General features: G+C 36.4%; 1 protein-coding gene across 3 annotated transcripts in view; it reads right to left on the bottom strand.

Annotated features, from left to right (window-relative positions):
* The window catches only part of Ptpn4 (protein tyrosine phosphatase non-receptor type 4), a 162362-nt gene that overhangs the window by 14274 nt on the left and 124127 nt on the right, over window positions 1-23961 (bottom strand). For all 3 annotated transcript variants that reach the window (XM_013113552.3, XM_005070297.4, XM_040737603.1), the window contains exons 19-26: window positions 20935-21091; window positions 18905-19071; window positions 17535-17625; window positions 17289-17350; window positions 11972-12118; window positions 10062-10190; window positions 7176-7324; window positions 2755-2890 (exon numbers count right to left, since the gene is read on the bottom strand). In XM_013113552.3, the coding sequence (XP_012969006.1) occupies window positions 2755-2890; window positions 7176-7324; window positions 10062-10190; window positions 11972-12118; window positions 17289-17350; window positions 17535-17625; window positions 18905-19071; window positions 20935-21091 (1038 nt within the window). The remainder of the gene's footprint in view (window positions 1-2754; window positions 2891-7175; window positions 7325-10061; window positions 10191-11971; window positions 12119-17288; window positions 17351-17534; window positions 17626-18904; window positions 19072-20934; window positions 21092-23961) is intronic.

Raw genomic sequence — 23961 nt, 5'->3', positions numbered from 1 at the left:
GGAAAAGAAGAAAACAAACTACCTCTATTTGCAGATGATTTAATATTATGCTTAAGAAATCTCAAAAGTTCCACCACAAAACTTCTGGAAACAATCAACTATTTCAACAAAGTGGCAATATAGCTTTAAATAACTTAGATTAAAAAAAAGAGTCTTTTATACACAACCAACAAACATGCCTTGAAAGAGAGCATGAGTATATCCCCACTCACAGTAACTTCAAAGAACATAAAATATCCTGGAGTAAACCTAAACAAATCTAGGACCTCTACAATGAAAAATAAAAAGAAATACCAGACTTCATTAAAGTTAAAAATATTTGGGTTATTTATTTATGTGGTGCTGGAGATTGAATATACATACATCTTTATATTCCTAATCCAAATTTAGGTCTTAAATGAGATCAATAAGGAAAAACAAAGTAAAAAACAAAGCAAAACAACAACAATCCTCCCTCCCCCAAGGGTCAGCAAACTAGATAACCTGAAGTTTGGTCCCTGGGACCCACAAGGAGGAAAAGAACCTACTAGACACCTCACTTTCACAGGTGAGCCATTGCATGCACGTACCCATCTACATAAGTAGCACACGTGAAATAAATAAATGGGAACATTTTTAAATAAATGGAAAATGAAGCAAAAAGAATGAAAGTGTATGAAAATACACATTTCATATAGGACTTCTATCTAGAAAATATAAATCCAACATTATGACAAATAAAAATGAGCAAGACAATTTTTATAGAATACACTTGATATCATTACTAAGAGAATGCAAATCAAAGTCACAATAACACTTTATATCCATATACAAGCCAAACTCTTTTAAACATATAGATTTTCATGATGTTAAGATAATGGAACCCTTATTTTCCATTATTAGACACAAAATTTTGCCTTTGATAGAGGATACAACTCAGTGGTTGAATGTGTCCCAGCTCACTGATGTAGCAGTTCTACTCATGAATATACCCAACAAAATAAAAACATGTCATGTAAGTGTTCATGAGACAGTGACACTCTAAACATCCATCAGTTAATAAAGAAATATCCCAAATGTGCTAGACCTATATAATGAAAGATTACTCAGCAATAAAAAAAACATGAAGTGCTGATACACATTGGAGTATACATTAACTGATTCACTTTTGCTTAGCCTGGGGCTAAGGGATAGTGAAGGAGAGTATCAGAAAAAATTGGAATAGGGCTTAAAGAGTAAGGAGTTTCTTTATGGGATGATAAAAATTTCTAAAAATAGAGAGCGCAAATCTGAGATATCCTGAAAAACTACCGAAGTAATGCTTTGAAAGAGCAAATTTATGGCATGCAAATTGTATTTCAATAAAGTTGTTCTAAAATTCAAAAGTGAGGTTTTTCTGAAACTGGAAATCTGAACACTATTTTATAATATTAAGAAATTATAAATATATTTAGGTGAGATAATAGTTTTTTGTTTTGTTTTGTTTTGTCAGACAGAGTTTGTCTGTAGTGTTGGAGCCTGTCCTAGAACTTGCTCTGTAGACCAGGCTGGCCTCGAACTCACAAAGATCAGTTTGCTTCTGCCTCCTAAGTACTGGGATTAAAGATGATAATGGCATATTTTAAGGAAAAATACAGTTCTTATCTTTTAGATACATACTAAAATATTTATGACAACCAAGATTTAAGTAGTGAGAAAGTGACTGTATAATACATAAAATTAGTCAGAAAATGGTGATTTATAATGTTTTTTATAATGTCAACTTTTGAGAAAGTTTGAAATTTAGAAACTTTGAAAATGACAGGTGTTTTTAGATTACTTAGGTCAGATAGCATCAAGTAATCTTGTTGCCACTAACAATGTCAACATCTCACTCTGGACTCATAAGTATGAAACCAATCTTAACACTAATTCTAAAGTTTCTTGATGGTTTTGATTCCTGACACATAATGAAAAGTTAGTGGAGAATATTATGAATAAGCAGTTTAATTTCTAGGAATTTTATTATTGTCATGCAATTTAAATTCTTAGGAAAAAGGAAGGTTTTCTGTCACAACTGTGGTCCCAACCAAAGTCCTACTAAGTCTCTTCAGTTAAGCTAAGAGGTGGTGGCACTTGCCTTTAATCCCAGCACCTGGGAGACAAAGGATGAAAGATCTCTATGAGTTTGAGGCCAGCCTGGCCTACTCAGGGAGTTCCAAGACAGCCAAAGTTACACAACAGAGAAACTCTGTCTTGAAAACCAAAAGCTCTCCAGTTTAGGGATGAGCTCAGTGACAGTATTCCACTAGGACGGCACTCAAGAGTTAACATGCTAACCATCTACATGTTGGTAAAACTATTTCTGTAAAAGGCCAGATGTATTTTACACATTGTCAGCCATAGGTATCTGTTGCTTCACTGTGTTATTGCAGCATAAAAGCATCAGATGACACCTAAAAAGGTAAATATGGAAGCTTTCCACTGTATTTTTATCTATAATACAGAGTGAAGATGACTATTATAATTCAAAACAATAGCTTTTGAGCAAGAATGAAAAAGATGAAAGTATAATTTGGAGGTAGGCTTTATGACACATACTTGTCAGAAGGCTGAGAAATTGGAGCCTGCCTGGGGTACATAGTGAGTTCTAGGTTGGCCTGGACTACACAGTAGGACCCTGTCATGTATATGTGTGTGTTTGTCTGTGTGCTAGAAAAAAGATATAGAGTCAAGATTAGTAACAAGATCCACCATGTTTAAGAGATATATATTCTTATGAAATATAGTGCTTACAGGTGTTTGGATCATCATGGCTCTTTGATCTCTCATTGTTCTTACAATATCTAGTGGATAAACTGGCTGATTGCATTCAATGAGACACATGGCAGTTTCCATAGTAATAAGAACCCCAGTCCTTCCAATTCCAGCACTAAAAAAAGAGAGAGATAAATACAAAGTTTTAGTGGTACAATTGCTATTACTTGTGGCTTTTCTGCAGAAATATCAAAGTATCAAATCACAACAATTTCATCTTAAGGTTTATTTCATAGAATGAGAAAGTCAACTGTTAAATGTTTTAAAACCATTTTAAAATGCAAAGTATCAGATTTAAAATAATACTTTATTAACAAATACATAAAAAACAATAATGTTTTATACCCTATATAATCAATGCTTTAAACAAAGTTAATTTACTGCTGGGTGGTGGTGGCGCTCGCCTTAATTCCCAGCACTCAGGAGGCAGAGGCAGGAGGATCTCTGTGAGTTTGAGACTAGTCTGGTCTACAAGAGCTAGTTCCAGGACAGCCTCCAAAGTCACAGAGAAACCCTGTCTCGAAAAACCAGAAAAACAAACAAAAAACAAAAAAACAAAGTTAATTTATATCAAACTTACCATTGTGATACTTAAAAATAAACCTCCTGGAAATGATTTTGAGTATAACTATAGTAGCTACTGAAGATTTCTCTAATATAAAGAAGCCACACATATTTCAGCATTCTTTTGTTTTGTTTTGTTTCTTTTCGAGATGGAGTTTCTCTGTATTGTTTGGGAGGCTGTCCTGGAACTCGCTCTGCAGACCAGGCTGGCCTCGAACTCACAGAGATCGGCCTGCCTCTGCCTCCCAAGTGCTGGGATTAAAGGCTGCGCCACCAACACCCGGCTTATCTCAGCATTCTTAACACTGAATCTTACTTGTTTCTTAAAGAAATATTTTATTCTTATGTGTATGAGTGTGATGGGAGATGCCCTTCTGTATACTGTGAATATATGTTTCTCTTACTGGTTTGATTAATAAAGCTGTTTTGGCCAATGGACAGCCAGAATTTAGCCATGTGGGAAATCCAAACAGGGATAGAGAAAGGTAGTAGGCGGAGTCATGGAGATGCCATGTAGCTGCCTAGGAGCAAGAAACCTGGGCATCACTGGTAAGCTAAGACCACACGGAGATACACAGATTAATAGAAATGGGTTAATAATTAAGAGAGAGCTAGCCAATAAGAAGGTGAGCCATCGGCCAAATAGTTTATAATTAATATAAGCCTCTGTGTGTTTATTTGGGAATGAACAGCTATAGGGCCAGGCAGGGCAGAAACTTCTGTCTACATGAATGTTTTGCCTGCATGTATGGAAGGGCCCCCATGTGCATGTGCCTGGTGCTAGCCAATGACTGAAGAAGGTGACATCTCCAGCAACAGGAGTTATAGATGGTTGTTAGTCACTATGTGAGTGCTGGGTACAGAAACCTGTACAAACAAGTACTCTTAACTACTGAGCCACCAACTCTCCAGCCCAAACACTTAATGTGAAGTGTTTAACCTATGTTTTGCTCTAGGAGTTTCAGATTCTCAAGTCTTATATTAAGGTATCTGATCATTTTAAATTGATATTTATGCAGTGTGAGAAATCTGAATCTAGTTTCATTCTTTTACAAGTGGATATCCAGTTTTCCAGCACCATGTATTGATGAGGTTGTTTTTTTCTACAATATGTGTGTGGCTGGTTACTTTTTATTAACTCAGCATGAACTAGAGTCACTTAGGAAGAGGCTTTAATTGAGGAACTGCCTCCCTTTGTCTGGGGGGGCACATTTTCTTAATTGTTGATTGATAAAGGAGGGTAGAGAAGCTTGTGGGCGGTGCCCTTAGGTTATATAAGAAATGTATGTGAGCAAGTCAGTAGCAAGGGAATAACCATTGTGGGGGTTCTTCAGTTTCTGCCTCTAGGTTCCTGCTGTGAGTCCTGCCCTGGCTTCCCTCCATAATGGAAAGTAAGGTATTATGGTAAAGTAAATCCTTTCCTTCCCAAGTTGCTTTTGGTTAGTGGTTTATCACAGCAAAAGAAAATCAAACTACAGTAGATACTGGTAATGAGAGTGAGGTCTTGCTGTGGTGGACCTGACTATGTAGCTTTTATGCCTTGGGATATTTTATGGGGAAAAAGGTAGAGAATTTGGAGTTTTGACCTGGAAAAGTCATCGAGTGTTTGGAGCTTAATGAGTTGTTGGAAGATAATACTGAGAGCAATGAAGATGATGGAGGCCTACCTTGTAAATTCCTCAGAACAGTCTATCTGGGCTGTTCATATGATATTTTGAATTAAGAATCTGTTCCTTCTTGTTAGCTGGGGCTGAAGAATAATTTGTGATTAACACGAAACAAGAAAAAAAAGTATGTTTTTAATAGTTGTAAAATGGTAGAAATAACTGTGTACATTTACTTCTGGCTTCATTTTCTAGTTCATTGGTCTCCATGTGTGTTTCATGTCAGTATTCCCCTGTTTTTGTCACTATAGCTATATAGTATAATTTGAGACCAGGTATTTGGCACTCTCTGCTTATGATTGGGGAGCTACTTGGGGTCTTTTGTGCTTTTATGTGAGTCTTAGGATTGTCTCAGTTTTGTGGTGGATGTTACTAGAATTTTGATAAGGATTATGTTCAGTCTGTAAGTTACTTTTAGTAACACATTTTTAAAACTATTCTGGCAATCCATGAGCATGGGAGATTTGTTCAAATTTCAGAGTCTTCAATTACTTTCTTCAGTATTTAAATTTTTATAATAGAGGTCTTTAATGCCCTTATATTTATTTTTAGGTATTTTATTTATTGAAGCCATTGTAAATGGAACTTCCCTGAATTCTTTGTTGACAAATTTGTTAATGATACCTATGAATGCTACCTATTTTTGGTTTATGTGTATGAGTTCTTTTTTTAAATCATGTTACTTTGCTAAAAGTGTTCCTTAGAGCTAAGTTTTCTCGAGGAATCAACAAGGTCTTTCAAAAATCGGATCATGTGACAAGAAACTAGGGCTAATTCAACATTTTCCTCCATTATTTATATCTTTTCATTCTCTTTCCTTATTATTCTGGCAAAGATTTTGAGATTATACTCAATCAAGTACAGAGCGCTATGTTCAATGACTGAATTGTCTTTTTCCTGACTATAGAGGAAATGTGTTGAGTTTTCCTGCATTTAGGGTATATTGGCTACAGGTTTGTTGTAGTTAGTTTTTATTTTGTTGGGGGCACAGTTCTTCTGCCTTTGCTTTTCTTTCCTTCCCGCCTTCCCTCCTATAATTCTGCTGGTTGTTGTGGTGGTGGTTAGACTAATAATTGCTCTTTTTACTTTCCCTATCTGCATTAACAATTTCACTGGCAACATGGGTTTAGGTATCTTTTGCTCATTTAGTCCTCTCATGAAATTTACTCTTTCCTGTGCTCTATTGATGCTATCTTTCCTACTCCTGTTTTTAGGATCCCTTTAAGTACCTTTTGCAATGCTGACTTAGAGGTTGTGAACTGTTTCAGTCTTTTCATATTAAAAGGTAGCTTTGTTGGATATAGTAGTTTTACTAGTTACTCACTTTCAGGGCTTGCAACATACCATTCCATGCTTTTATGGTTCTTAAAATTTCTACTGCAATGTCTGTTGTGCTTGCCTCCCCTCCGCTTCCCCCCAAAAACAATTTACTATCTCAACAATGTTTTTCAGATTTATATATTTTGAAGTATGTGTTTATGTATGTACATCACATGTATCCCTGGCTCAAGAAGTCAGAAGAAGGTATCAAATCCTCTGGAACTAGGCTTATAGAAAGTTATAAGGGGGGCTGGAGAAATGGAGAACTGAGGATCAGGATTTCACAGTTATTCAGTTTCAAAAGAGGTACAAGACCAGCACAGGCTACAGGAGACCTCATCTCAAAAATTTAACATATAAAAGAAGGATGACAATTTGGATCTGATTCTTTCCATACTGGCTAAGCTTCAGAGGCCCACAGGGCTATTTTCACTTTATTAGCTCCCTTTGTTTGTGTACTATGGGCCTTTGCTGGCCACACTTACTTTTGCAATCTAAAACTGAAAACTACATTCCTGCTTTTATAAATTACACAGTTTTGAGTATCTTGCTATACCAACACAAACACATGAAGATAAAGGTAGTAGTTCATCAAATCTTAAGTTACAATCAATTGTAAGATACATTCTAATTTCAGGATATTAAAATAGGAAAAGAAGTAGGAAAATGGCTATTCTTTTCCTTTCCATAGTTCTGGACACTGTACTATGACAATATTTCCGTTGTCTCCCACCTTTGGAGCACATCTTTTATTCTAAATATCACAGTATTAATCACAAGAAAAAGCCAAAATATACTATATATTCCCCCAAGCACTTAATTATTCATTCATTAAGGGCAGGAAATAAATACCTGCAATGAACAACAATTGGTTCTTCCTTTCCAGCCCTCTTATTTCGGACATGAGAAACAAAATCCAGAAAGTCACTTGAATCATCAGGTACTCCATGGTCAGGCCAGGCTGTGTACTGAATCTGAGTGAGTTGACGACTTTCATTTTTCTAAATGAAAATAAAAAGTTACATATTTTGACATAGGAATTACCTTTAAAGTCTAAAGTCTAAACATTCGTTTTTATTTTAGAAGAAAAGCAAAACTACCTTCCTTTTTCTCTTGCCACAATGTATAAACTCACTAAAATGTAATTTTTCAACACAAGGAATATATTTCACAGAAATAGTTGTATCCTTTTAAGGACAAGTTATTTATATTAATATACTTTTTTCTTTGTTCGTTTTTGTTTTTTGAGATGGGATTTCTCTGTGTAATAGTGCTGGCTATCTGGCTGTCCTGGAAGTTGCTTTGTAGACCAGACTGGCCTGGAACTTACAGAGACCCACCTGCCTCTGCCTCCTGAGTGCTGGTATGTGCACCACTACTACCTGGCATATTATTAAACTTTTACAACTCAGTTTATATATTTATAAAGTATTTTGAGCATAGTAATCAAATAAACAATCAGTAATAAATTAAGATCAGAGAACTATTTAAAGGATTATCTAAAAGAAATTCCAGGTGAGCAAAGGTGGTAAAGTAACAACTTTTATACATGAACAAAAATTGAGATAACCTTTACATGCCAACACAAATGAAATTGTGGAGATTCAACAGGAAAAAGCCCCAGGAGAGTGAAATGGTTCAGCAGCTAAGACCACTTGTGGCCAAGAATGACATTCTACGCTCAAACTCTGGGACCCACATGGTAGAAAGGAGACCATCCATATTCCTACTAGTTGTCATCTGACCTCCACAGGTGCACCATGACAAAAGCACAAGCACCTGCACATACGTAAGTATAACAAAACTTTAAAATAAAAACCCCAAATATACACAGATTAAAAATTAGAATTAAAAACACAAAGTTGAGTAAGGATTAATTCTACTTGGTGAGGGAGGAGCAATTGTGGATATAATGAAAGTAAGGACCTTGGCTCAAATATTGAATCTGCCAGTATGGAACTTAATATTTCAAGGCTTTCTTCTTTCATGTGAAAAGTGAAATGACACCAACCGCTCCAAAGGGCCATGTTTACATTGAAAAGGCTTTATAAAAAGACTAAACAAAATCAAACCACTTATTTACACACTTTAAAACAGGTAACTATCATTCAACATCATTTAATCTGGAGGTGTCATTTATGTTAAAGGGAGATCATGGAAGTAAACGCTAATCAAGACAAGGTAGTAGTAGCTACCTATTTATTGTCTATTAGTGTATGCATACTTGTATTTGCTGAAAATTTGTTTTGTCAATTATATTTGGCTCAAATTTTAAAATTAATTTATCTTGGCATAGTTCTGAGGTACTCAGCATATACAAAAAAAAAAAAAAACCCGCTATGGCTAATTTAGATAGACTCAAAAAAAAGGACTACATTTAAGATAGAAATCAATATACACAGACATACCAACTACCTTTGTTTTGGTTATCTACTTGGGAAAATAAAGATTAACATAAAGAACTATCTTAACGGTTTGACATACAGATAACATATTATATGTACCATCAAATCCTTAATTGATTCTTATTTGAATGAGTTTTAAATTTTTTCCTCATAACTTTAGCTTCATTCAAAGATTCCTGCTTCCTTCATTTTATTGTGAGACAGATTCCACCCCACATATCACTTTCAAAGGTTTAACTTTGATGGGAATGCCCTGAGCCTTCACAGCTCGTGCTGCAGTTACTTCCTTCTTTCGGCTACCTTTAAAATGACAGGCAGTGTCGCTGGGTGTGGTGGTGTAAGCATTTAATCCCAGCACTTGGGAGGGAGAGGCAGCATGTGTTTCTGGCCAGTCTAGTCTATACAACAAGTTCCAGGCCAGCCAGGTCCATATAGTAACACCCTGTTTCAAAAACAAAAGTGATGGGCTGCTATCAGGGAAAGAATGAATTTCAGGCAGTGAATATGAGATACACAGTCTCTAGAGCCTGCCAGGACTAGCAGCATGATGTCCTTTACATGTAGATTTCAACCAGGGGACCAAGCCATCACTCATTAATCAGTGTCTACTTTTGGCTTTGGAAACCAAAAGGAAATGACTGGTAGAACTAAGAAGAGCTAGCAGTCAGAAAGTTGCAATCTGTTTGCTGTCAAAAGGCCTGTAACTTTCTTCTCCGTTATTTGAAAAAAGTTAAACAACTTGACATATATAGTTCAACAGCTTTATCTATTGCCTGAGACATATCCAAATACTTTACTAATACTGACTGCACTAAATTTTTTTATCAGCAAATGCTATTATGAATAAGCAAACTAGTAATAGTAATAGGATTTGTCAAACTCCTTTCACTAATTATTCACACTTACCACTAGAAGTGAAAAATATATTTATTATAATACAGAAGAATAATATTTATAAAGCAAACAGTTGATACTTAAGTGTGTGTGCGCATATGTTTATGTTAATTATATGAAGAATCATTACTTTATACTAGTCCCTGAACCTAGTCCTTGCTCATAGCTATGTTGAAACTCAAAAAACCACAGGGAGCCTTCTGTCTCTGATTTCTCAGAGTTGGGGTTACAGGCACTTGCAATTATGCTCAGCTTGTTATATCAGTGCTGAGATCTGAACTCTGGTCTTCAAGACGTGCAGCAAGTGATCCTAACTGCTGAACCATCCTTCCAGCCAACAGTTGAGTGATTTTTATTTCCTAGTAACTACTACTCAGACATTTTCAGCTTTCAAAATCTTTATAGCAGTTCTTCTGAATAGACACTCTTGACTTCTTACCTCTTGGTTAAACAGTGTCATCTTCCTGAAGATATAGGCAGGGTTTCCTTCTTCCGAGTGACAGGTGACTTGATAGCATCCATAAGATGAGCTTCCTGTGGGTTCTGGCCAATACTGATGACATTTAACCTGATTATCAACAGGATTAAATACAAAAAATTACATGTTTAGGTGTAGGAATTTAAATTCTCCAACTTTCAAAGTATTTTAATTTTTAAGAACTTTCAAATTTATAGAAAAATTCAATTCTCATATAACCTTCACTTAGATCTCCAACTACTAATATTTTTATGTGTATATACATAAGTGAGCATGTGCACCCATGTAGAACAGTGGTCAGTGTTGGGTGTCTTCCATCATTCTTTAACTTTCTTGAGAAAGGGTCTGGTACTGTACTTGGAGCTCGTCCTATTTGGCTAGGCAAGTTGGTTGGACAATGAGCTCAGGGATCTGTATCTGCCCTGCCCCTCCAGCTCTAGCACTACAGATACATGCTACCATACCTAATTATTATATGGGTGTAGAGGTGAGCCCACAAGGACAGGGGCACGGGCACAGGTGAGGATAAAAGGAAAAGGGAATGCAAAAGCTCTCTCTCTCTCGGAAGCCTGCCACGCTTCTGATCTTCCCAGCTTGTGTGTAAGTTCTTTCTCTGGTAAATAAATATACTAGTTTCCATATTGCATTGATTCCTGTCACATATGGGTGCTGGGTATCTGAACTAAGGTCTCTAGGCTTCCATACCACAGGCACTTTACAAACTTAGCCATCTTGCCCAGTTATTATTCATATTTTTACAAACCTTTATAATAATAATAATAAGCAATCTGTTTGGCTATATCTTGAATAGAGTTTTATCACAGGTATGTGTGTGTACTATATAATCCCAGCCCTATTATCATATAGCTGACCGACTTAGAGTGCAATTGCTTTTAGCACACTTCATAGAACTGTACAACCATTACTCTAACCACCTTTAGACATTTTGACCATAGTATAGTCTCCCCCCATATTCATTAATAGTTGCTGTACATTCTATTCCATTCCATCCTCTTTCTCAAACACGGACTTAGGCATCTATTAATATACTTACTATACTTATGATTCATAAAAATAGAATCATGAAATTAATTTTTGTTATCAGAACATTTCACTTAGTATAATGTTCTTCATGCTCACCCAAATTCTAATATCAGTACCTCAGTTATTATTATTACCAAGTATTCTTCAGCAATTTAAAGATATTACAATTTAGTTGGAATATGCAAATTTCCATATCATGGCTAATATTGTGAAGGCATGAACATATTTTCAATTCTTTGGTGTATATAGTACTGAAATTGATGACTTAAGAAAAACTATATTTAACTTTTTGAGAATGGCCACACTTTCCCAAAGTGACTGTACATATTACCAATTTGTTAGCAGCGTATTTTCTCCACTCCATCACTAGCACTTGTCATTGTCTGTCTCTCTTTTATTCTAGTCAGTCTACTATACAGTAGTGTTGCATTGTGACTTTGATTACATTTACTTGTTGTATACAGTATCTTCTTATGTGCTTAACAGACATTGGTGTATCATCTTGGAAATTGTCTACTTAGTTTCTTTGCCAAAATTTTAAATCATCATGTAATTTAACTGTTAACCTGTAAGAAATCTTTACATATTCCATGCACAAGCCTCTTAGACATACATGCTTTTAAACAATTACAATTATAAGAATTATGGCATTTCTATTACATGTATATATTGTGTTAGGCACAGTCTGAAGTATTTAGCTGTAATAATTCAAAGCAAGCATGGAACCACAAGAAGAGATTAAAGGCTACAAAAAATATTCTGAGTACATAAACACAATGTAATTTGGAAAGAGTTCAAGTAATGGATAAGACTCAACTACAGCTTACTCTGCCACGTTCAACTTGTGTGGTCAACATCACAACCATGGAGGAGCCTTGTTCCCAAGTCATTTGCCAAAAATCTTTACAAGTGTGTGGTAATGGCCCTTGACAAGCAATGTACTGATTTATAATACTTGAAGAAGGAATTTCCATCTAAAAAGAAAAAGACATTAAAATTTTTGCATTTTGACTTTTTACTGTGATTGGGAAGATGAAAAACATCCATTAATGTTAAAGTGAACACAACTAATCTCAATAAACTGATTTGTACAATAATCTTTGTTAATAATTTTATTGGTAAAAGAATTTCCTAGCAATGTCCAAAGTCATACATTTAAGTGGTGGAAAGAAGAATTAAAAAAAATTCCCAAATACTTTCTTCCTCTTCCTTCCTTCTTCTTCTTCTTTTTTGGGGGGGGGGCGGAAAAGGTCTCATTATGTATCACAGCCTCACATATATTATAGGAAAGTATGACCATATCTGGTACCACTATGACTTATAGGACAGCTTTACAGAGAAATTTACTTTAGAGGCAGAAAGTTTGCAAGGAAAAATTTTTTAAAGCATCTATAAATAGTTTATTGGTAAATTTTCTAAGAGAAATTTTGCATTTTAGCTGCATTATGCTCATAAAACAATGTGAAGAGCTATTAGAATGATGTTTAAAATTGTTTATGGAATGAAATAAGATGAAAAAAAAAACCTGGGGAATCACAATTGAGCTACATCTGAGGTTTATTTTAACAAGGTGATACCACATAGAAATTTAGAGAGTACCAAATGGTGTACACTTGAAGGCTCCCCCTCAAACCAGCTTCCAGTTATCACCAGAAGGTAATTTGTTTTTCTAGTTTCTAGCACCTCTCTCACAGTCTGTACACAACAAATATTTTTCTATATAACAATCTTTAAAATGATAGCACAGTATACACAGTCCTATTGTTTGAAAGATAATGCCAAAAATTAGTACCTAAATTTCTTTCTTTTAATGGCCATTCTTAAAAAAATTAATTTATTTAAAAGACATTTAAGGCACAATGTTAATATGTTTGTAAGCAGTAAGAATGTTAAACTGAATACTTCTCTGAACTTGACATTTTGTAGCAATTTGTAAAAATGCTCCTATCTGGGCTGGAGAGATGGCTCAGTGGTTAAGAACACTAACAGCTCTTCCAGAGGTCCTGAGTTCAATTCCCAGCAACCACATGATGGCTCACAACAATCTGTAATGAGATCTGGTGCCCTCTTCTCACCTGCAGGCATACATGCAGGTAGAATACTGTATACATAATAAATAAACCTTTAAAAAGGTCCTATCTGCAACAGGAAGAAATAAGAATGCTGCATCAAAATTTATGCATACTTCAAATTCTGACAATACCGTACCTTTCTCCAGAGTTTTACCTACCTACCTACACTTCAACCAACAACACACAGCAATGTATTTCCATTGGTACTTGCTTTTATAACTATAATCCCTTATCTATAGTTCTGAAAATACCAACAGTATGAAATGCAAAACTGCTTTTGGTGTTTGGAAACTTATCCTGACTTGAAGGCATTTTAAATTTGACCTTACTTGAAAGCATTTGACAGCAAAATCTGACTTTGATTGACCTAAAGGTTATTTATACTCTATTTGGTTGACTCAGAATGTTTATATAATATCAATATAAAAATTACAGTGTCCTTATCCCATATCCTGCTAGGGACATTACTTCTTCCTACAGGATTGGTACATGAACTGAATATTCTCCCCCTTTTTTTTTTTTTTAAGTTTTTCAAGACAGTGTTTCTCTGTAGCTTTTGGAGGCTGTCCTGGAACTTGCTCTGTAGATCAGGCTGGCCTCAAACTCTCAGAGATCCACCTGCCTCTGCCTCCTGAGTGCTAGATTAAAGGCATGCACCACCACCACCACTGGGCATAACTGAAAATTCTTTAAAAAAATAATCTAAAAATTGTGAACCCCAGAACATACTTGAACCTAAGGCTTCAGATAAAGTACTGAACTTGCATATGTTATCATCAAATTTTTGGTCTTTCAGTTTCATAGGTAAATAATAGTACTTCTATGTAGTTTACATTTGTACTTGGTTTTGAAAATTGAGTATACTTTCATTTAATTGTAATATTATTTTTCTAAGTTTTATAGTGGTATTATAGTTTGGTTTTGTTTTAAATGTGACTGGTGTTTTGCCTGCATGTCTGTCTGTCTGTCTGTCTGTCTGTGTGAGGGTGTCAGATTCCCTGGAACTGGAGTTACAGACAGTTGTCAGCTTCCATGTGGGTGCTGGGAATTGAGCCTAGATCCTTTCAGAAGAGCAGGCAGTGCTCTTCCACTGAGATATTTCTCTAGCTCTGGGTTTGCTTGAAAAAAAAAAAAAAGAAAGAAAGAAGAAAAAGAACAACCTCACAAGTCATTATTTAAGGCCAGAGGAGGAGTTGTGTGTCATCTTATATCACTCTCTTCCTGCACCTTTGATTCTAGAAGGCTCTCTCCTTGCACCTGGAGCTCGAGTCTAGTATTCTGATAGATGCCAGCAAGCCCCAACAATCCTCCTAACTCTGACACCTCAGAAACAGGGTTAAAGGACACCCATCTTGTTAGTGAGTAGGTGTTAGAATCTTAACTCTAGTCTTCATGACTGTACAGCAAGCTTAACTGCTCTGACATCTCTCTAACTTCATAACTGTTAAATTTCCTATGTAACTTCAGAACACGGGGAGAGCTTTGCTGGTCATTTGTAGGCATACTAGAAGGCAATAAATAATTTGAGTCACTGGATAAGCATGCTCCAACTAACACCAAATAAGGCAACTCTGCTTGTTACCCTCCTATACTGCCCACAAGCAGCACCAGTACTGTTTAATACCATATACTTCACATTTTTCTGTTTATTGTGAGTAATTACACCATTTACAATCACAGTGATGAAGTGCTGTCTAGTGTTCTGACGTGCAAGAAGGCTGTGATATTTATCCATTATGGAGAAAGTATAAATTTCTTCAGACATGAGTTACACTTCAATGCCACTGGATATACATTCAAAGTGAACAAATCAGCAGTGTTAATATTAAATAAGTCTTTGAGCCGGGAGGTCATGGCGCACACCTTTAATCCCAGCACTCAGGAGGCAGAGGCAGTCGAATCTCTGTGAGTTCGAGGCCAGCCTGGTCAACAAGAGCTAGTTCCAGGACAGCCTCCAAAGCCACACAAAAACCCTGTCTCAAAAGCCTGCCTTCCCCCAAATAAGTTTTTAATGTAATTATGTATTGACTGCCTGATGAAAGTGTGACTATACACTTTTAAAAGCTATTTACTCTAGAATAATGATTCATTACTCCCTATTTCATCATTCGTACAAACTTTGTAGAAAGAATCTATACTATTTCTAATAGTGAGAATTAATTGTTCATACATATAAGGTGATATATTTTGCCTTAAAAATAATTTATAGGGAATCACTTAAATAATATTAGCCACTTATGGACAGATTTTAAAGTTAGGTAACAGATACACTAGAGAGTCCTCATACTTTTCTCTCTTTTTTATAGACATTTGAAAATAGCCAAGTAGTTTACAATGTTCAATGATGCTTACATTTCCCCTCCTGCCTTACATCCATTTTGCTTTAATTGAGACAGAGTATCTTGCTTTGTAGTCCCATTAGTTATGAACTTACATGTGTGCTTATAGGCCCAGCCTATGTGTAAAATTTAAACTGGACAGCATTTAAAAAATCCAGACTGTCATTTGATCTTAGTACCCTTAATGTACCAAATATAAAGATTTTTCACTACCATCATTATTTAAAGTTTTTGAGTGAATTTCACATTGATTAGCTGATAGAATGTGACAAAACTGTCCTTTGGAGATGAGGTCTTGCTGTGCTGCCTTGACTAGTTTTGAAATCTTGAACTCGAGGGATCCTCAGTCTCAAATGCAGAGACTACATACATCAATGTAGCTTAGGCATATATCCATCCAACTTAACAAAGTTCTTCCCCATCTGAAATACTTAATAACTGTCACATATTTTTTATGACTCCATTTTTCAAACTTATATAATGATACATTTTCAACAGATGTCTCCATCAAAGTTGAATAGGCAAAGTACTTACAGATGAGAAAGTGGTGTACAATTATGCTATGTAACAATCTAGATGTGGGAACATAGGGAAATAATACTGTCCACGAGTTCAATGGTCAAAGTTAAGTGATGTGTATGTAAAGGTTGATTTTACAGTACAAAAAAACAAACCAACCTCCCCATAACCAACCCATTTCTCTCTCTGCTCTCTCTCTTATACATACACACTTGAGTGTGTGTGTGTGTGTGTGTGTGTGTGTGTGTGTGTGTGCGTGTGCTCGCACATGTGCGTGCATATGTAGGAGCATGTAGAGGTTAAAGGAGGGCTCCGGATCCCTTGGAGCTGAAGTTACAGGTGGCTGTGGGAGGCCCAGTGTGGGTGCTAGGAACTGAACTCTAGTCCTCTGCAGAAGCAGCCAATGCTCAGGCATCTCTCCAGTTCCTTCATTTCACTTTCTGCTCCAATTCTATACATTTAAAAATTTCTATATTATGAAATTAAGGAAAGTGATCTTTTCCTTCATTAGTTGGGGGGAACTAATCCCTTACAATGTTACATTTTGGGAAGATGACCCAAATAACTAACCAAATAGGTTGTTTTTATCTCTAGTGATTTAAAAGGCTGCCACTACCATAACCTGAGCCTACAGTAGTATTATAGTAATAATATATTATTCTATTTCTGGAGTTGATTATTCTACTGTACTGTTCTAACTACATATTAATATAGCAGTACCAAATTAATTTAGCTTTCTTGGGGAGAGTGAGAGGTGGACAAGGACCCACTGTGAAGGTCTGGCTGACCTGACCTAGAGCTTTCTATGTGTATCAGGTTGGCGCTGAACTCACAGAGATCCTCTTGTCCTGCCTCCTGAATGCTGGGATTAAAAGTATGTGCTGCCACACCTGGTTTAATATTTTTGTTTGTTTTATTTTTCAAGATAGGATCTCTCTGTGTAGTATTGGCTATCCAGTAACTTGCTCTTATAGACTTAGGCTGGCCTTGAACTCACAGAAATCCATCTCCCTTAGCCTCCTGAGTGCTGGGATTAAAAGCATCACCAACTGGTCCTGCCTTATCTTTTTTTAAAAACATTAATTTGATAAAATATTCCCATCTTCAAATTTTAATATTCTATCAAAGTTAGGCCTTCAATAAAAAAGAATTAACCTTAAAATTTACAATGGTTTCATTTATTTCAAATAACAAAAGCAAAACAAAAAACTTACATTTATATAGTTTGCATTGATGTAGTCTTCATTACCTTTTAAAAGGACCCGTGTAGCATCATCTAAAAAATTTTAAAAGAAACAATGGATTTCTTTTTTGTTTAGATATTTCAGATTAAACCAACAGACTTGGCATATGATAAGCACAATGTTCAAACATTAATTTACACTCTGACCATAAAAATCTTTAATAAAGTTTTATTTAAAAGATTAAGCTAATGATGGTAAGAGTTAATAGATACTTACAAGGCGAAATATCTCTGTATCTATTTTTGGAAATGTTCTGAGGTAATTTGGCACAAGTCATTGTCATTCCAGGTTTTTTCCGATACAGTTGCTTTAAAAACAAACAAACAGAAATAGTCCAATAAGTTATCAATAATTCTGCTTTTTGTTTTTCAGATCCGCCTCTATTCTAACAGGAAACCCTATCCCCATACTGCACACACTATGGTACACTTCAAAAAAGTAGAGTACTGACCCAGAACTGTATCAGTTCTGCAACTTTTGACACACATTATATATCTATGATATTCTGAAAAATCTGAAAACAGGTTTGTGATCAAAATACCTGATATTTGAATAGCAAATCTGCAGAGAACATTTGACTTTATTTTAGAAGTACTCACAGTACGCAAACTGAGATTATTTTTAAAGAAAAGATACATGTTTTGTATGTTTTATTTTAAGCACTTATATACGATATATACTAGAGAATGGCAAATATTGATGACTATTTTTTTACACACATAGAAAATTCCTAGTTTTAGTAAAGATAATTTAAGTTCACTATGATAGGATAGTACCATCTACAAATGTGTTCGAGTGGATTTATAAAATAACTATCCTGAATGTACACAGCCTGTGAGGCACAGGCTGGAAAAGTCTGTTTTAAATACTGACTTTCAAAATACTCACTAATAAAAATAAAGATTAGGAGTGAAGAAATGTTCTTGTTCTTCTGAGACAATGATCTGAGGAGTTTTAAGACTTACAGATAAAACTAAAGAAAGGCTAAATAAGACAAAATATGAACTTAAAATACCAGTTATTTTCTTTAACTTGGGGGTTTTGTTTATTTTTATTTTATTTTTTGAGATGAGGCCTTTTGCTACATCAAGCCCAGGATGGCCTCAAGCTCAGAGAAAACTGCATTGCTGCAGATATGAGAGCAATAAATGATGTGTGCCGTCACATTTGGCTTTGCTCAAGCTTTAAGTATACATCACACTAACCTTATCTTCTACCTTTCATTAAAAGAGCTAGTAAATTATAAGGAAAACCACTTAAGATGTCTTTACTACTCTTAAATTTTGAGAGGGGTCTCACTCACTATTCTGGACTGACCTTGAACTCAGGAACATCTTCCTGACTCAGTTTTATTGAGATTACAGGTATAAGCCACTATCCCTGACTCTTATACTTTTTTCAAAAAGACACTTATTTATATATAGTCATAACTAGTATTATGAGAATAAATTTTAAAACTACATTTTAGAGCTTTTGATGTCAACCAGTTCGAAAGCTATCATTTTACCTTATAAATGATAAGGTTAGGCTCTTACCACACTCAAACTAATTAGCAAATATTATTTTAATATAATGATATCACTTACATCAAACTGTGCCAGTACTGTTCCAGTGATAAGCCCCTCAGCTAGCTGAATCATTGACTCCCGCAGGGAATGGTCATCTTGATGGACATTATCTAATGGGGCTTTCTCAGGAATATACTGGAAGTCTGGCTCACTTTCCAGTTTTTCTTCTACTACATCATATACAGCTAAAATAAAACAAAACACATACACGAGAATCTTAATAGAATTCAGTAAACAATTACTAGGTATTTTCTATAGATTCAGCTATCAATAATTCCTCTAGATCTGATGATGCCATTGTATACGAACCAAGAATGGCTTAAAATTTGAAGAGACATTAAGAAAATGAGGCAGGACTACAGAGGTGGGTGGGTTAGTGGATTTCTCTTTCTCTGTGTAGTCCTGGCTGGCCTGGAACTTGCTGTGAACACAGAGAGATCTGCCTGCCTCTGTCTCCCGAGTGCTAGGATTAAAGGTGTGTATCAACACTCAGTGAGATTTTCTTGTTCATTACATAAATACTTACTGACTACATAACACTACTATTAGAATGGCTGAAGAGGAAAGCCACTTTAGGTATGGTAGAATAAGCAGAGAAAGCTTTCCTAAATGACACAAGAACATGTGTTACATCAAAACCAAGAACTGTTAGCCGACTGTTCAGTTAAGGGGCATCTAGGTTGCTTCCAGGTTCTGGCTATTACAAATAATGCTGTTATGAACATAGTGGAGCAGATGCCCTTGTTGTATGAATTTGCCTCTTTTGGATATATGCCTAAGAGTGGAATTGCTGGGTCTTGTGGTAGATTGATTCCCATTATCCTGAGGAATCTCCATACTGATTTCCAAAGTGGCTGTACGAGTTGGCACTCCCACCAGCAGTGGAGGAGTGTTCCCCTCTCTCCACATCCTCTCCATCATAAATTGTCTTCGGTGTTTTTGATTTTAGCCATTCTGACAGGAGTAAGATAAAGTTGTTTTGATTTGCATTTCCCTGATGGCTAAGGATGTTGAACACTTTCTTAAGTATCTCTTGGCCATTTTAGCCTCCTCTATTGAGAATTCTCTGTTTAGTTCTGTACCCCACCTTTTAATTGGATCCTTTGGTGCTTTGGAGACTTGCTTCATGAATTCCTTGTATATTTTGAAGATTAGCTCTCTGTCAGATGTGGGGTTAGTGAATATCTTTTCCCATTCTGTGGACTGCCTTTTTGTCTTGTTGACTGTGTCCTTTGCCTTACAGAGCTTTTTAGTTTAATGAGGTCCCATTTGTTAATTGTCGGTCTCAGTGTCTGTGCTACTGGTGTTATGTTCAGGAAGTGGTCTCCTGTACCAACTTGTTGAAGAGTATCTTCCACTTTCTCTTCTAAGAGTTTCAGTGTGGCTGGATTTATGTTGAGATCTTTGATCCATTTGGACTTAAGTTTTGTACAAGGTGATAAACATGAATCTATCTGCAGTCTTCTGCATACAAGTACCCAGTTATGCCAGCACCATTTGTTGAAGATGCTTTCTTTTTTCCATTGTATAGTTTTAGCTTCTTTGTCAAAAATCAAGTGTTCATAGGTGTGTGGGTTCAATTTGGTTCCATTGGTCAACCTGCCTATTTTTGTGCCAATACCAAGCTGTTTTCTGGACTATAGCTCTATAATAGAGCTTGAAGTCAGGTATGGTGATGCCTCCTGAGGTTCCTTTATTGTATAGGGTTGTTTTGGCTATCCTGGGCCTTTTGTTTTCCCATATAAAGTTGATTAATGTTCTTTCCAGGTCCTTGAAGAATTGTGATGGAATTTTGATAGGGATTGCATTGAATCTGTAGACTGCTTTTGGCAAGATTGCCATTTTTATTATGTTGATCCAATATAAGTGAATATAGTATGAATAGGAGATAAGGGAACCAATATTTTGGATTTTTTCCCTAAGAATAATAGATGTCACTGTCATTTGAATAAGAACCAGCACGACATGTTTAAAGAAGCCTACTCTGGCTACCATGGCCAGTAATAAACTAACAAATTATGACAAATAGTGCTAAATAGAGTACTTACCATTAGGTCGAACTAGAAGCACAAGTTCCCCAGAATGTCTCTCACAGCTAGTTTTAATAAGCAAGACTACTTGATCATGGGTATGTTCTGCAATGTCCCGACCATTAATCAGTACCACTTGGTCCCCTTCATTCAATCGAGGGACACATAGGTCAGCCTATAATACAATGTAGGTTAAGTGTTCAAATATGCACATGGTATCCTGAAAATACAGAAGTTTACTTTTTATACACTATCGCAGAACTAAAACTACACATAGCAAAGCATCCATGAAAGATTAGCATGATGGCTCAGTCAGTAAAGTGCTGGCTAAGCAAGCATAAGGGCCTGATTCTCAAGCCCCAGAAAGCACATGAACATCAAGTACTGCAGTATAAACCTGTGATCCCTGTATTGGAAAGGCAGAACAGAGTCCCTGAAGCTTGCTGGCTAGCCAATATAGCCAATCAGGGAGCTCCAGGTTTACTGAAAAACTAAGGTGACAAGGTATAAAGTGATTGAGGAAGATGCCAGCCTCCTCTGGTTTACACACACACACACACACACACACACACACACTTTCATCTATTTGAAAAGCCTTACAGCTTCACTGAACAAATTCCTTCCTTATGGCAGGTCATGTTCATAGAGATTCAGAAAACATGTCAAAATACATACATACAAGAAGCCTTAATTTTGTACTGTTTAAATATACACAATCTTAGTTCCCACAGCTTAAATAACAGTTTCTGAATGACATCCTCCAAATTTTAGTTTTCAGAAACACTGTGAATTACTGCATAAAGTATACATTTACTGCTAGTATTACAATCCAAAAATCATTATCTTAAAACCAAGCACTGGGGCTGGAGATGGCTCAGTGGTTAACAGCATTGCCTGCTCTTCCAGAGGACCCAGGTTCACTTTCTAGCACCCATACTAAGTGTGGTTACAGAGAAGTTAAAAACCAGTTAGTTGCCGGTAGGTGATGGTGCACGCCTTTAATCACAGCACTTGGGGAGGCAGAGACAGGCGCATTTCTGTGAGTTTGAGAACAGCCTTCAAAGCCACAGAGAAACCCTGTCTTGAAAAACCAAACCAAACCAAACCAAACCAACAACAAAAAACCCAGTTAGTTACAGAGAGACTAAAGCCCTCTGTCCCTCCAGTTCTAAGAGGCAATCAGATTCCCTCTTCTGGCCTCCACAGGGACTGTTGGCATACAGTGCACAGACATACATGCAGGCAAAATATCTATACATATAAAACAAAAATGAATTTCAAAGAATATATATTTTTCTTTTTTGAATTTTAAAACAATCTTATTTTACATACTAATTCCAGTTTCCTCTTCTTCCAGTCCTCCTACTACCCCTACCATCTCCACCCACCCATCTACTCTTCAGAGGGTGAGGCCTCCCATAGGGAATTAACAAAGTCTGTCACATCATTTGTGTCAGGACTGAGGCCCTCCCCACTGTATCTAGGCTGAGCAAGGTACCTTCCATAGGTAATGTGCTCCAAAAAGCCAGTTCATCCACTAGGGATAAATACTAGTTCTACTGCCAGCAGCTCCACAGACTGCCCAAGCCCCCCAAACTGACACCCGCATTCAAGTGGCCTAGTTCGGTCTCATGCAGGTTCCCCAGCTGTCAATCTGGAGTCAGTGAGTTCCCACTTGGTCTGGTCAACTGTTTCTGTGGGTTTCCCTAACATGGTCTTGACCCCTGTGTTCATATTATCACTCCTCCCTCTACAACTGGACTCTAGGAGTTTAACCCAGTGCTTAGCTATGGATCTCTGCTTCTGCTTCCATCAGTTACAGGATGAAGGCTCTAGGATGGCAATTATGTGCTACTTAATTATACAATGGAGTACTATTCAGTGGTAAAAAAAACAATGACATCTTGAAATTCGAAGGCAAATGAATGGAACTAGAAGAAACAATCCTGAGTGAGGAAACCCAGACACAGAAAGACAGTGTATATACTCACTCATAAGTGGATATCAGATATAAAGCAAAGGATAACCAACCTACAATCCACAACCCCAAAGAAACTAGGAAACAAGGAGAACCCTAAGAGATACATACATATTTTTCACTGTCTGCCCCCACCAACACCAAGAAGAAGAAATAAACAAGATCTGCTGAGTAAATGAGGAGCATGGGGAAAGGGGGGAAGGATAGGGATATAGGAGAGATAGGGTAGATAAGAGAGAGAGAGAGAGAGAGAGAGAGAGAGAGAGAGAGAGAGAGAGAGAGAGAGAGAGAGAGAGAGAGAGAGAGAGAGAGAAAAGGTAAGGAGAAAATGAAGGATCAGGAAGGTTGAGTTGGGGGAAGTACAGAGGGAGAGCAAGGAAAGAGACATATTTATAGAGGGAGCCATTATGGGGTTAACAAGAAACCTGGCACTAGGGAGGAATCCATAAGAATCTAAGCAATATTGGAGAGAGTATCTTAACTGCCCTTCCCCTATAATGAGATTGGTGGCTACCATTATTGCCTTCAAAGAATATCTTAAAAGACCAAGAAGGAACACATCACACTTGTCAAAGCATTTCCATTAGTTTGTGACCAGGAACCAAAGCACACGGCTGTGCTTCTTGATTTTCAGTGGAAAACCATACAATAATCTAAAAAAGGAACCAGAAAAGGAACAAAACATGGTGGACCCCAGAAGTGTACTTTGACCTGAGAAGACATGATGATGGAAATGTGAGCATTTCAGCTGTCTGGGGCTCTAGGTAAATAGTCAAAGGGACTTGAGTTACTTCCACCAAGGTTTCAAAGGACAAAACATTGGAAGCAGATTTAAATGTAGAGGATTATGACACTTCACTAATGTAAGGTAAGAGACTCATTCTGTATTACCAATTTTATAGCATACTATTCAAACTACTTGCAGTAAGTATTCATAAATAATTGAAATATTACTTTTCAGTATTTCTGATGTTTTGGACTATGGAACACATTTTTTGCATCCCTCACTATTTTTGTAGCAGACGGCACAAGACTTTAAAGTATAGAAATTAGATCTAAAAGTCACT

This window comes from Mesocricetus auratus, unplaced genomic scaffold (genome assembly GCF_017639785.1).
Source record: "Mesocricetus auratus isolate SY011 unplaced genomic scaffold, BCM_Maur_2.0 Super-Scaffold_100676, whole genome shotgun sequence".
NCBI lineage: Eukaryota > Metazoa > Chordata > Mammalia > Rodentia > Cricetidae > Mesocricetus > Mesocricetus auratus.
This window is presented reverse-complemented; position numbering and strand designations above follow the sequence as displayed.